Source organism: Chrysochloris asiatica, unplaced genomic scaffold, assembly GCF_000296735.1.
Source record: "Chrysochloris asiatica unplaced genomic scaffold, ChrAsi1.0 scaffold00021, whole genome shotgun sequence".
Lineage (NCBI taxonomy): Eukaryota > Metazoa > Chordata > Mammalia > Afrosoricida > Chrysochloridae > Chrysochloris > Chrysochloris asiatica.
In genome coordinates, this window is record NW_006408539.1 from 16849294 (window position 1) to 16862603 (window position 13310).

At 42.3% G+C, this 13310-nt stretch overlaps 1 protein-coding gene across 1 annotated transcript; it reads left to right on the forward strand.

Moving 5' to 3' along the window:
• Positions 1-246: 246 nt before the first annotated feature.
• SERPINB5 (serpin peptidase inhibitor, clade B (ovalbumin), member 5) lies at positions 247-10657 on the forward strand. The gene is made up of 6 exons (XM_006837536.1): positions 247-434; positions 1480-1617; positions 5910-6027; positions 8524-8666; positions 9350-9517; positions 10265-10657. Exons 1-6 carry the CDS (start codon positions 267-269, stop codon positions 10655-10657), a joined length of 1128 nt encoding a protein of 375 aa, XP_006837599.1. The 5' UTR covers positions 247-266.
• Positions 10658-13310: the final 2653 nt, after the last annotated feature.

Consider the following 13310-nt stretch of genomic DNA (forward strand, 5'->3'; position numbering starts at 1 on the left):
GCAGTTACGAATTGGTCTGTAAACCTCAGGTCAGCAGTTAGAAACTACCAGCTATTCCACGGGAGAAAGATGAAGCTTTCTGCTCCCGTAAAGATTTACAGCGTCAGGAACCCTATACAGGGTCGCTATGAGTCAGAACCGACTCCACGGCCCACCACCACCACTTGGTTGGGATAGAATGGTATTGGACTGGCAGAATGCAGCTCAGAACATTTACAGATAGGCTTTCAATGAACATGCCATTTTCCTTTGGTTCTAGACTCACAATGGATGCCCTCAGACTGGCAAATTCTGCATTTGCAGTTGACCTGTTCAAACAACTGTGTGAAAAGGAGCCAACGGGCAACGTTCTCTTCTCTCCAATCTGTCTCTCCACCTCTCTGTCACTTGCTCAAGTAGGTGCCAAAGGTGACACAGCAAATGAAATTGGACAGGTAAGACCCAGACATTTTTCTGCTCTGAGTGTGAGTACAGTTATTGGAACCCAGAGATGCGTTTAGGGGAAAGTTAGTGGGGAATTCGTGGTTAGGCTCTCTCAGGACTGAGGGGTGACTCTCAGTCTGTTTTTGAATATAAATGCTCATTGATCTGTTCAGCCACCCACATTTAAAACAGGCACCATGTTATGATGGAGAACCAGTGGGTCCGATGGGCTCTCAGGCACGACAACTGACATCTTTTTCATTGTAAGGATCAGTCAAGATCGTGTTTGAGAAATATTGTACTGTAAATAACCCAGGAAGGAAAAAAGTGAGACTCTACACCTCTCTCCAATGTTGAAACAAAAACCGAAATGATCAACTATAAGTACATTTTATTGAAAGCATTACATTTTCTTTTTAAGGTGCAAGCTTAATTGCATTCCACCCTGTGACACATCCATGCTTATTTTAATACAGAAATAAAATTTTAAATGATATTCCTTCAAGTCACATAGATGAATATGAAGGTGGATTGTGTTCACTTATGGTTCTGAACACTCTCTGGGCCTTGAGTAGCCCTCGTGAGAAACATAGACTAAAACAAAGTGTATTAAAACATTTTGAACGCAGTAGATGAAGTAGAATTTATCTATCTTTACAGTTTCTTTTGGGCTTTCTCTCTATCCTTGCAATGCAAAGTAGCTTTGTAAAGTTCTTAGACCTTCAAACAGGACATGTCTCCACATTGTTACATTTTAAGTCCTCTTATGTTTTTTGATAGTAGGTAAGTAGTCTCCTAATACCATTCCAGTATTATCCTTATGTTCATCATTGTGAAGTCCAACAGACTCTCCCTTTGCATGGGCTTATAAACATTTAAACAGGAAACATTTTCTAATACTCATAAGGCACCACAAAGTTCTCATGTGACCTAGGAAATGTTATTTGGGTCAAGATGAAGGAGTTACACTTGAAATTGAGAATTGGAGAATAAATTTCTGTCCTTCAGCAAAGTTCAGGAAATGCTTTGTAAATAATGGATTTCTTCTCTTAACAGGTCCTTCATTTTGAAAATGTCAAAGATGTGCCGTTTGGATTTCAAACAGTAACATCGGATGTAAATAAACTCAGTTCCTTTTACTCACTGAAACTCATCAAACGCCTCTATGTAGACAAATCTCTGAATCCTTCTACAGTAAGTTATTTATAGTAATTAAAAATATTTAACTGTTTACCAGAAATGGTATTTTCACAGCATTAAGCCTATACCTTTTTTTTTTTTTTTTTTGAGTGAAATTAATTTCTAGGATTCTCAGTTACGACTTCAGGTTTATTAAAATCCATCAGTCCTAATGGAGATGTTGAATAGAGAAGGAATCAATGATAGATACAGCTTTGAGCTCAAAACAGTCAATTTGTGGGCTTCCTGTTTCCTTCTCAAATACTCATAAATTGTACCCTCCCTTTTAACTTCTCCACCAATAGAAATAGAGAATAGGGCAATGAATTGTCTAATAAATTTATCTCCATGGATACAAGACAGTTCATGATTCAAATCTCCTTCTTCTTAAACAGTAAGCATATGCCTTAGACAACATTTAAAAATCTTCACTGTATGTAGTATGCACATAGCGTTCTCCTTACATCAGTAAGAAAAATAGCAAAACATGAATGAACAGTTGTGGCTAGTCACAACTCAGGGTTGTTTGTTTTACTAGGTCATGATTGAACAGGACACTAGAATGGATGTCCACACGAGGTAGCTCTGGGTGTTTAATTTCAATTATTTCTTGAGGGAATGATCATCTGAAGAGTTCGGTGGTACCTTTATGCTTGTGGATATCTTTTGTTGTTGTTGTTGTTGTCAGGTGCCATTGAGCAGATTCTGACCCATAGCAACCCCAGGCACAACAGAATGAAACACTGCCTTGTCCCTCTTCATCCTCACAGTTTTTGTGATGCCTGAGTTCATTGCTCCTGCCACTGTGTCAGTCCATCTCATTGGGATCTTCCTCTCCTTCACTGACCTGATACTTTATTAAACATGATACCTTCTTCAGGGACTGGTTCCTCCTGATAACATGTCCAAAGTATGAAAGACATTGATATCTTTAGTGGGTATTGTAACATTTTTATTTGAAAAACATAATCAGCATCCCAGACTGTATAGAGTTCTGGTGGTATTGTGATTTAGTGCTTGCTTGCTAACCAGAAGGTCAGCAGTTTGAACCCACCAGCCGCTCCATGAGAGCAAGACATGACAATCTACTTCTGCTTCATAAACCCTGTGGGCCTACTCTAGTCTGTCTTACGAGGTTGCTAGGAGTTGGAATAGATTCTCAGCAGTGAAGTTTCTACACTAAATGGAGGAAGCTTCTCCCCTGGGTAGCACAAATGATTAAACCTCTCTGGTGATCTCTTTCTGAAAAACCAGGCCCTGAAAACCCTGTGGAGCACAGTTCTACACCGATATACGTGGAGTCACTAGAACCGGAGTCACCTTGACGGCAACCGGATCCCCACTTTAGTCATAAAAACTTGATTCACCTCATGTTTGCATCGCCACAATTTGAAAATATCTAAAGGCTACATACTTTACCATAGTTTTACTACTTTTTGTAGTGTTGTTGTTGTTATTAGGTGCTGTTGAGTTGGTTCTGTATGGGGTTCGCTGAGTGACCCTGTATAGGGTTTCCTAGGAGTGGCTGATGGGTTTGAACTGCTGACCATGCAGTTAAGAGTCCACTGCTTGTCCTATAGCACAACACCAAGACTTTCTCTAAAGATTTGTTGTTGTTGTTGTTAAGTGCCATCGAGTCGGTTCCAACTCATAGCGACCTGGTGTAGGGTTTCTGAGGAGTGACTGATGCGTTTGAACTGTTGACTTTGTGGACAACAGTCACGTGCTTATCCTACAGTGCCACATCAGGACTCCAACTCTGTCTTTCAGGGTTGCGGTTAGTTGGAAGAGACTTGATGGCAATGCGTTTTAGATATACTTTGTTTGCTTATACTTTCATTAAGCGTTTTGCATGATTTCAACCAAATCAGTGGTTGCAAAGATTTTTTCTTATTGTTAAATACTTTTGTGTTATCAGTGAAGGTTTACATAGCACCTTACGTTCTCGTTCAACAATTTCTACACAAGTTGTTCACTGACATTGATTACCTTCTTCATAATGTATGAACATTCTTAATATTTTCATACTGGTTGTTCCATTACCACCAATCTAGTTTCCCTGCTCCCTCACATTCTCATCTTTATTTTGAAGCCATTAATGACTGGTTTGGTGTCATGTAGGTGATTTTAAAAAGGGACACAGTACTTATGGGTAATCATTATTTCTTGAACCAATTTATTACTTAGCTACAGGGTGATCTCAGGGGTTAGTTTTGAGTCAAGCTTTGAAAAGTATCTCAGGGAAACAGTTTTGGAGAGTCCTTCAAGCTCAACCAGTCTAGTAGCTCTGGCTTTATTTTTTTAGGGATTTGAGGTTCTGTTGTAGCCTCTTCTCCCATCCTCTCAGGTTCCATCTATTGTGACCAAGATTGCAATGGTTGGTAGTCATAGCTGAGTACCACCTAGCTCTGGTCTCAGGGTAGATGAGATACTGTACAGGAATTACAACAAAAACAAAAAAGCAAAACCAAACAAAAAACCCTTCCATGCTTTCTTCTGGCTGTACAGCCTCGGGAGCTTTTACTAGATAGAGTACAAACAAGTGTGATCAAAACTGCCTGGGGGTTTGTTTTGTGCTTTTGCACAAAATCCCGGCCTCAGATTCCTTCAGTGAACACCAATGGCCATGGAGTCAAAAGATCTTCATCCACTTCTCTGGCGTTTCTAACTTTAATGTGTACATGACTCACTTAGGAATCTTGTGAAACTGAAGATTCTGATTCAACAGATCGGGGTTGGAATCTGTTGTCACTTAGGTGCAGATGAGTTGGCTCCAATCCATAGTGACCCCGTGTACAATAGAACAACACACTGCCCAGTCTGCACTATCCTCACAATTGTTGCTCTGTTTGAGCCCACTAGTGAGGCCACTGTGTCAATCCATCTCATTGGGGATCTTCATGGTTTACTCTGACCCTCAACTTTACCAAGCATGATGCTCTTTTCTGGGGACTGGCCCCACCTGATAGCATGTCTAAATATGTGAGATGAAGTCTCGCCATTCTTTTTTTATTTTCAATTCATGGATAGTTTTATTTTATTTATTTATTTACTTTTCTTTTTTTAATGATTTATTGTGAATTATGTGATAGTTTACATGGGAGAATATTACTTTTACATTCATTCCATCGTATATTGTCTCATTGCCATGGTTACAATCCCCTCCATGCAATCCTTCCCCTGTGCCCCTCAGGTCTTCATCACCATTCTTGCTTCTAAGGAACATTCTGGCTGTACTTCTTTCAAGACAGATTTGTCCATTTTTTCTGGCAGTCCTTGGCTTATTCAATATTCTTCTTCAACACCCTAACTCAGCTGCATCACTTCTTCTGAGGATTTCTTTTCTCCTCAGGTCCAGCTTTCACTCGTATATGAGGCAACTAAAAATACCACTTCCTCATGCATCCAACTTCCACATGCATGAGAGGTTATTGACAATACCATGACTTGGGTCAGGTGCACCTTAGTCCTCAAGCTGACATCTTTGCTCTTAAACACTTTAAAGAGATCTTGTGCAGCACACTTGCCTAACGTCGCTTGATTTCTTCATTGCTGCTTCCATGAGTGTTAACAGTTGATCTGAGCAAAATGAAGTTGAGTTACGGTGTTGGAGAGGAATAATAAAAGAACCATGGACTGTCAGAAGAGCAAACAAGTCTGTGTTGGAAAAAGTACAGTTAGAATACTTCCTGGAAGCCAGGATGGCCAGACTCCATCTCTCATACTTCAGACATATCATCAGGAGGGAGGAAGATATCATGCTTGTTAAAGTGGAGGGTCAGCAAAAAAAGAGGAAGACCCCCCCCCCTCCGCCCAGTGAGATGGATTGACAGAGGCTGAAAAGTAATAATGATTGTAAGGATGGTGAGGATGGTGCCGGACCCCGAAGTGTTTAGATACGTTGTGCATACAGTCACTGTGAGTTGGAACTGACTGGACAGCACTTAACAAAGCCAACATGATGTAGTTGTTGGGTGCCATCACGTTGGTTTGGACTCACATCTATCCCACGTGACATAGTAGTAGTGCCCTGTAGGGTTTTCTAGGTTTTATGGAGAATGATTGCTGAGCTTTTCTCTTGAGGAACTGCTGAGTGAGCTTTAACTGCCAGTCTTTCAGAAGCTAGTGTAGTGTTTCTTTTCTTCCCCTAAAAGCTGATACTAAATTATTGGATACTTTGACGATGTTATAGTGTCTTATTATTGAATAAATGAAACAATACAAAGAAAATTCATCATTTCCATATGAGGTTTCTAGTCATACAGTTGTTAAGTCCTTTGTGATTTTATGAACTGGATGTTTTTCAGGAGTTCATCAGTTCAACGAAGAGACCCTATGCGAAAGAATTGGAAACTGTTGATTTCAAAGATAAAATGGAAGAAACCAAAGGTCAAATCAACAAATCAGTTAAGGAACTCACAGATGGCAAGTACCTTTTACTTATTCTGCTGTAAATTGCTACGTAAACTCACCTTGCAGTTTCATGCATCCATCAGCCAAGCATGGGCTTCTGGTGTGACGCCATAGGATCAGCGCTGGACTGTGAACCATAGGTCGCAGCTGCTCCCCAGAAACCTTATACAAGGTCACTATGGGTTAGAACCGACTTGACGGCAACGAGAGCAACATTAACCAGATATAAACGAATTCAACATCTTGAAGATTCCTTGGGTACTTTTTAATTACACAAGCTAAACTCTTACCCATAAAGCCATCTGACAACCTGGATTTCAGAGCATTTCTTGCATCCTCTCTTCACTTGGCAGGAATTTCTGGTGCTTCAGTTTTAACAGATTTCCCCTCATTTTCAGAGCTCTTGTGCCCCTATGGGCAAGTCACCAACATCACTGGACCACCATTCCAATTTGGAAATGAAGGGATTCTACTACTACTTGATGGCTCATGAGGTCACTTCTAACTCTAAAATTCTATGAATTTATGGAGGAGAAAAGGATAGAAGGTTTCAAGGGCCTTTGTATTGGGGATTTGCGCTCTATACTGTGTAGATCGTCCCCAGGTTACACATGAACTCCACTTGTAAGTGTATCTTTAAGTAGAATTTGTAGGCGACGTGGGAGAGGTGCATCTGGTTCTTATTTAACTGTACTTAAATACAAGAATAGGGTCACAGCCTTTCCATGATTTAAAGCTGCATATGCATCCAGGTAGTCCTGGCGTGGCTCTGTGAGTTCATGCGCTGGACTGCAAAGTTGGTCTGAATCGCAGGTTGGAGGTTCAAGCTCACCAGCTGCTCCTCGGAAACCCCATAAAGGGTCGCTGTGGGTCGGAACTGACTCTATGACACTTAACAACAACAACAGTAACACTGTGCAGCAAGTAAAGGTGATTGTAGTAAAGGATCCCTTGGGAGTAGGGGCTGAGTCAGTTTCCAGTGAGGGCAAATTGACACCAGGTTACAGGACAAGAGTCAGTGGACGGTGAGTCTGATGAGCCCTGCACCCTCCCTGATTGCAGCGGACCTTGAGGCAAACACTTGGGGGTGGGGGATGTGTGGGTCTCAGACATGCTCTGTGAACTAGAAAGTCACCTGGCCTTTCTGAACCTCAGTTTCCTCAACTTTGAAATGGGACTGCCGATCTTTGCCTTATCAGAAAATGCTGAGCCCAGGGCCAGGTCCACAACAAGTTCCCAGACACTTTCTGTAAACCCAGAAACTGGAGTCATGAAGACCTGGCTTTCAGTCCCAAATCTACCCTGGCCCGTGTGACCTCTTGGACAAGTGGCTTTACATCTCCAAGTCTCGCCTTTGTCCTCTGTAAAACAGGGAGAAATATCTGGAATCGGGCATACGAAATGCCTAGCACACGGCCTGGCACAAATAGGCATTAAAAGGTGCTAGTGTGAGGTTTTATTCTTCCTTCTCTTTTGTCTCTTTCCTTCTTTTTCCCCCTTTTTTTCCCCCTCTAGGTCTCTTTGTGAGCGTGGTGGCCGCAACCGGGGAGGATTGAGGCGGGGGTCCTTCTGAAATGTGATGATCTGGGGCCACAGTTAAGATCCCTGGGTGTAACAATTTACACAATGATGAACCTAAAAGGACTTCTGGTATGGTGCTGTAGGATTAGCACTGGACTGCGAACCACAAGGTCAGCAGTTCAATCCCACCAGCTGTTCCTTGGGTTGCTATCAGTCAGACCCGACTCAACGGCACTTAACAACAACAGTAACATTAACCTATAAGTTGGTGGTTTGAACATACCTAGTGCAGGGTCACTATAAGTCGGAACTGACCCTGTGGTACTTAACAACAACAACAACATGAGCTCTGGTAGCATAGTGGTTACGAATCGGGCCGTGAACCTCAAGGTCAGCAATTTGAAACTACCTTCTATTCCATGGCAGAAAGATGAGGCTTTCTGTTCCCGTAAAGATTTACAGCCTCGGAAACCCTGTACAGGGTTGCTATGAGTCGGAACCAATTCCACGGCACATAACAACAGCAACAACAACAACAACAACAGAAGCATATTGGAAGACAGTCCTGGTGATCAGTTGTCAAAAAACTTAAACAAACCGAAACCCCCAAGCACTTACCATGAGTTAATTCTGACTCACAGTGGACCTATAGACAGAGTAGAACTTCCCCATAGGGTCTCCTAGACTACCACACTTCCTCTGTGGAGCAGCCAGTTGGTTGAACCTCTGACTATTTGGTTAATGACAGAGTGCTAATTAAAGCTCCTAGAGCTCCTTCAGGTGAGAAAACCTCCGAGTGCAGCTCTGGTCCATCACAGATGGGGATGCCGAGTGTCAGGATCCTCTTTACCGATGGGGCTGTCAGTGGGTTTTAATCTGATGTCACTCTAGCAAACGGTGGTCACCCAGGGAGTGGACTTGCCTACGTGTATCCGAATGCTGGTTTGGAACAGTCACTGGGATTTGTGGTTTTACAATTTTTTGCAGGCCACTTTGAGGAAATTCTAAGTGACAAGAGTGTCAATGATCAGACCAAAATCCTTGTGGTAAATGCTGCTTACTTTGTTGGAAAGTGGATGAAGAAATTTCCTGAGTCGGAAACAAAAGAATGCCCTTTCAGAGTAAACAAGGTATGTGGTGCAGCATGCAGCCATTAACGGCACCCCCGCTCCAGTTCCAGGGGTCATGGGGAGAACGAGGCCTCGTGAAGGAAGGGGCCTGTCCTGGTCACACCATGCTAGTGTAGATAACAAACAGGATTCTAGAGACCCCGCACTCTTTCCAGAAAGTCTTAGGGGTCTGTGCTGAGTGAGACCCTACACAACTTACAACCCAGAGGATAAAGCTAAATCATCAACTGGAAAATAGCTACAAATATTGGGGAATTCCTGCAAGAAAAGGAAACCAACTCCTTCTTCCCTACAAGCACCAGAGGCCTTTGGATGATCGTGAAGTCTTGACCATTTGGGAATCTTGCTCCTGACTGATTCTGTAACCTCATTTTCCTACGTATTAATAGGAGTCTTGGAGTCCTGGTGTGGCGCACTGGATAGGTAGCCACAAGGTTGACAGTTCAAACCTACCAGCTGCCCTTAGTGTGGTGCTATAGGTTAAGCACTGGACCACAAGGTCAATTTGAACAGCAAGGTGGCAGTTCAAACCCACCAGCTGCTTCTTGGAAACACTATACAGGGTCGCAGTGAGTCAGAACGGAGTTGACTGCACTTAACAACAGCACATATTTATGTTTATATTTATATTTATCATGCTCATGCAACCTGGAAAGTAAGCAGACAAATTTCCTCTTTTGCAGACGGACACCAAGCCTGTGCAGATGATGAACATGGAGGCTACTTTCTGCATGGGCCACATCGATGACATCAACAGCAAGATCATTGAGCTTCCTTTTCAGAATAAACACCTCAGCATGCTCATCCTGCTGCCCAAAGACGTGGACGATGAGTCGACAGGCCTGGAAAAGGTAACGGACAGGGGCGGTTCAAGATTGGCTCAACAAGGACTTTGATGGCAAAATCATTTTCCTGCTTCATCACACATCTTTCGTTTTTAAAACCAAACATATTCACCACCTATGATCTTTAAAGGATGCATCAGAGATCATCCAAATTCTCATTAGAAACTTTGATTTGAATGATTAAATTGGAACTCATGCCTAATACATGGCTATATGGGTAAATGCGCTGGACTGCGCAGTCGGTTGGAACCATAAAGTCAGCAGTTCAAGCTCACCGGCCGCTTCTTGGAAACCCTGTATAGAGTCTCTATGAGCCGAGAACAGACTCGACAGCACTTAACAACACCAAGTAGAGAAATTATAGTAAATGTTCAAGAAATTTTATATATAAAAGCCTTTCTAGTTTTTCGTTGGTCTCATGATTACTTACAGAACATCCATAATCTATTTATTTGGTCCTATGAAGTGACTCTAATTTTAAAAAAGAACAACACATCCCACCTCACTCCTAAATGTCAGAGCAACGAGAATATTCTTGCTGGGTGAGGAGAACAAGCTTGGTGGGTCTTTGATAAGAAGAACTAGTTACATATAAAGAGCTCATTTCCACATTTGAGGATCCATTCCGATTGCTTTGAAACTGGACTTACAAAGACTATTTGATAATCTAGCAGGACACCTTACCATTGGAAATAAAAATAAAAGAATCATTTCTTCCCTCTCTCTCTGTCTCTCTTTTTTTCTGTCCTTTAGGTTGAGAAACAACTCAACTCAGAGACACTGTTGCAGTGGACCAACCCCAGCACCATGACCAACGCCAAAGTCAAACTCTCCATTCCAAAATTTAAGGTGGAAAAGATGGTTGACCCCAAGCCGAGTCTGGAGAATCTAGGGCTGAAAAACATCTTTAATGAAAATACATCTGATTTCTCTGGAATGTCAGAGGCCAAGGGAGTGGCCCTATCCAATGTGATTCACCGAGTGTCCTTCGAAATAACCGAAGATGGTGGGGATTCCATTGAGGTGCCAGGGTCCCGCATCCTGCAACACAAGGATGAATTCAATGCTGACCACCCATTCATTTACATCATCAGGCACAACAAAACTCGAAACATCATTTTCTTTGGCAAGTTCTGCTCTCCTTGAGCAGCATGGCCCATGTTAAGTCCCACCTGACTTTTCTGTGGCTGCAGCTCCTACAAGCTCTGCATCCAGAGAAGCACTTTCCAACACAATCGATGGTTAATACGGCTGGGTCAGCAAGCAACTGTATTCATCATACGTAACCTCACACTTTTTCCATTCTTTGCTTTTGTTTCATCTCCCTCCTTGACCCCCCCTCCCCCATGAACGACAATGTCATGTGCTTTTGGTGAAAAGGTATCACCTTAGAGGATAAATATTTATTCACTTATTTGTTCAGCTAGTCAGGGTTATTGGCGGGAATGGGTGAGCAATTGCGCTGGGTTATTCCAAAAAGAAAATTCCTATAAGGAAAGTCTAGAGCACTGGTGAGAAATCTTTTTTTCTGGCAAAATTGAAAACAGCATTTGTGGGGCCATGCAAAATTATTAAGCTTAAAACTTAGCTTGCTATATTTGGTCAAACATTTAATTAACTCACCCCTAATGTGATGGCCTGGTATGGCTCTGTGGGCTAATGTGTCAGACTGCAAAGTCGTTTGAACCACAAAGTGGTTCAAGCTCACCAGCTGCTCCTTGGAAACCCTATACAGGGTCACTATGGGTTGGCATCGACTCGACGGCACTTAAAAACAACAACAACAGTGTGATGGCTGGAACTGTGCTTGCCTTAGCAGTGTCAGACCACATGATTTTGCTGGCCTCATATGGAGTCCTGGCGTGATGCTGTAGGATAAGCACTCAACCACAAGGTTGGTAGTTCAAACTCACCAGCCACTCCTCAAAAGGGTGAGATATGAGTCAGAACTGACTAGATGGCACTTAACAACACCAACAGACTGCCTGCGGGCCAAACGTTTTCCACCCCGGGTCTAGACGATCACATTTCCCCAAATTTGCCTTCTCGTAAAGGAAGATTGGATATTTGGTACGTCTTCACTTTCCTGGAAGACCAAAGAAATGGTCTTTCTGTGGAAGACCACAGAACTTCCTGGGTCCAATGACACATGTCCAATGACATATGTTCAGGCTGCTCTGGGTCAGAATTGCTTATACTAACTCTGAGAACAGGCGTTCCTTCAAACTCAGAATTAATTTTGGCATGATGTTCATATGTTACAGAATATAGACCATACTTAGTAGGGTCTGGGACCACTCACTGCCTTAGAATTGATTCTGACTCATAGGGAATCCTGTATGGGATTTGCAGAGCTGTAAACCTTTACAGGAGCAGAAAGCCTCATCTTTCTCCCATAGAGTGACTGATGGGTTTGAACTACCGACCTTGTTAGGTTAGCAATCTGTTGCTTATACTCCACGATCCTATAGATCACTATTTTAACATTTCTCCAACAAAATAAAGACTATTCACACCAAATGTATAGAGTCTAAATAGCCCATAAGTGGCAAAGTTTTGCCTCCAAATAAGTATGCCCGAGGCTTATGAAAAATCTTTAGTTTTAGACTTTTTTTAGATGTTTCAATGTTGCTAAGGGATTATAGATCTAGAGTAGCCCAAGACGTTAACCAACCTCCACTTGGTTGGAGCTAGACTCGTGGTAATGACTTCAGATACCAAAATTTCAATATCTGAAGATAGGGACTTAAAATGCATGCGAATTCTCACAGTAGCCAATCAAAAAGCTGGATGCGTTTAAGGGACTCCTGTGTTTGCCTAATGTGATAGTGGGAGGAGGGAAAGCATCTAATACTTTCCAGAAAAAAATATAATGAAAGTTTCTGAAGTGCCCCCTTCTTCAAAGTGGATGGGTTTAGTTTCTTTAGGTAGTGGCTGTTTACAGGGTTGCTCTAATGGATGAGTTGTGCTGTGGGTTTCCTGAGTTGATTCTCTACCCAAATAACACACAGCCACGGTCTTTCCCTCACCTCTCCCATGCCATTCATTGTTTAGAAATTCAATTTCTGTCCACTTATTCCGAAGGTTAACTATTGAATTTTCCTTATGCTATTTACAATAAAATGTTGAACTAGATGCCTACTTGTTTTTCCTTTTCATTAAGGTAGAGTTACTGTTTTGATATAAAACTAAGCATTTGGAAATGGACTAAGAATACGAAGGAATAAGGCGAATTGTGGCTCCTTTTCCCTTGCTTCCTCCTCCCACACTGCTTTCATCCTTGGGGGTTGTAGGGAAGCTTGTTGTGTCAGGATGATTGCCAACCACGTGTAGGTGTGTAATCAAGTCTCGTGACTTACAGGGGACACAGGCCTTCCCTCGATCTCATCTCACTTTAGACCAGGTATGCTAGTTTCTGGGGCGTCAGTTCCAACTCATGACAACTCCATGTGGGGCAGGGAAGAACTGTGCTTTGTAGGGGTTTCAAGATGGTGACGTTTGAGAAGCAGGTCTCCAGGTCTTTCTTCCACGGCACCTCTGGCTATTACAAATTGTATTGTTAAGCACATTGTAGTATATGTCTTTTGGTAAAGTATGAATACATTTCTGAGGGATATAAAACACACACACACACACACACACAACTGGGAAAAGGATCCTGAGCCATAGAATCAGCTTTGGTGGATACCATGAAGGAATTTTCCAAAGTAGCCTTACCTCTCTGGCTCTGTCTTTTATTGCTATTATTAAACAATAATAGCTTTCTCAACTGTGCCTCCTACCATCCCCACCGCTGTTC

Bases quoted from the DNA above. Each gene is read 5' to 3' on its own strand.
- SERPINB5 (XM_006837536.1), top strand. From the start codon at position 267: ATGGATGCCCTCAGACTGGCAAATTCTGCATTTGCAGTTGACCTGTTC. The intron at 8,667-9,349 runs GTATGTGGTGCA...CCTCTTTTGCAG, and splicing joins GCCCTTTCAGAGTAAACAAG to ACGGACACCAAGCCTGTGCA. The intron at 9,518-10,264 runs GTAACGGACAGG...TCTGTCCTTTAG, and splicing joins AGTCGACAGGCCTGGAAAAG to GTTGAGAAACAACTCAACTC.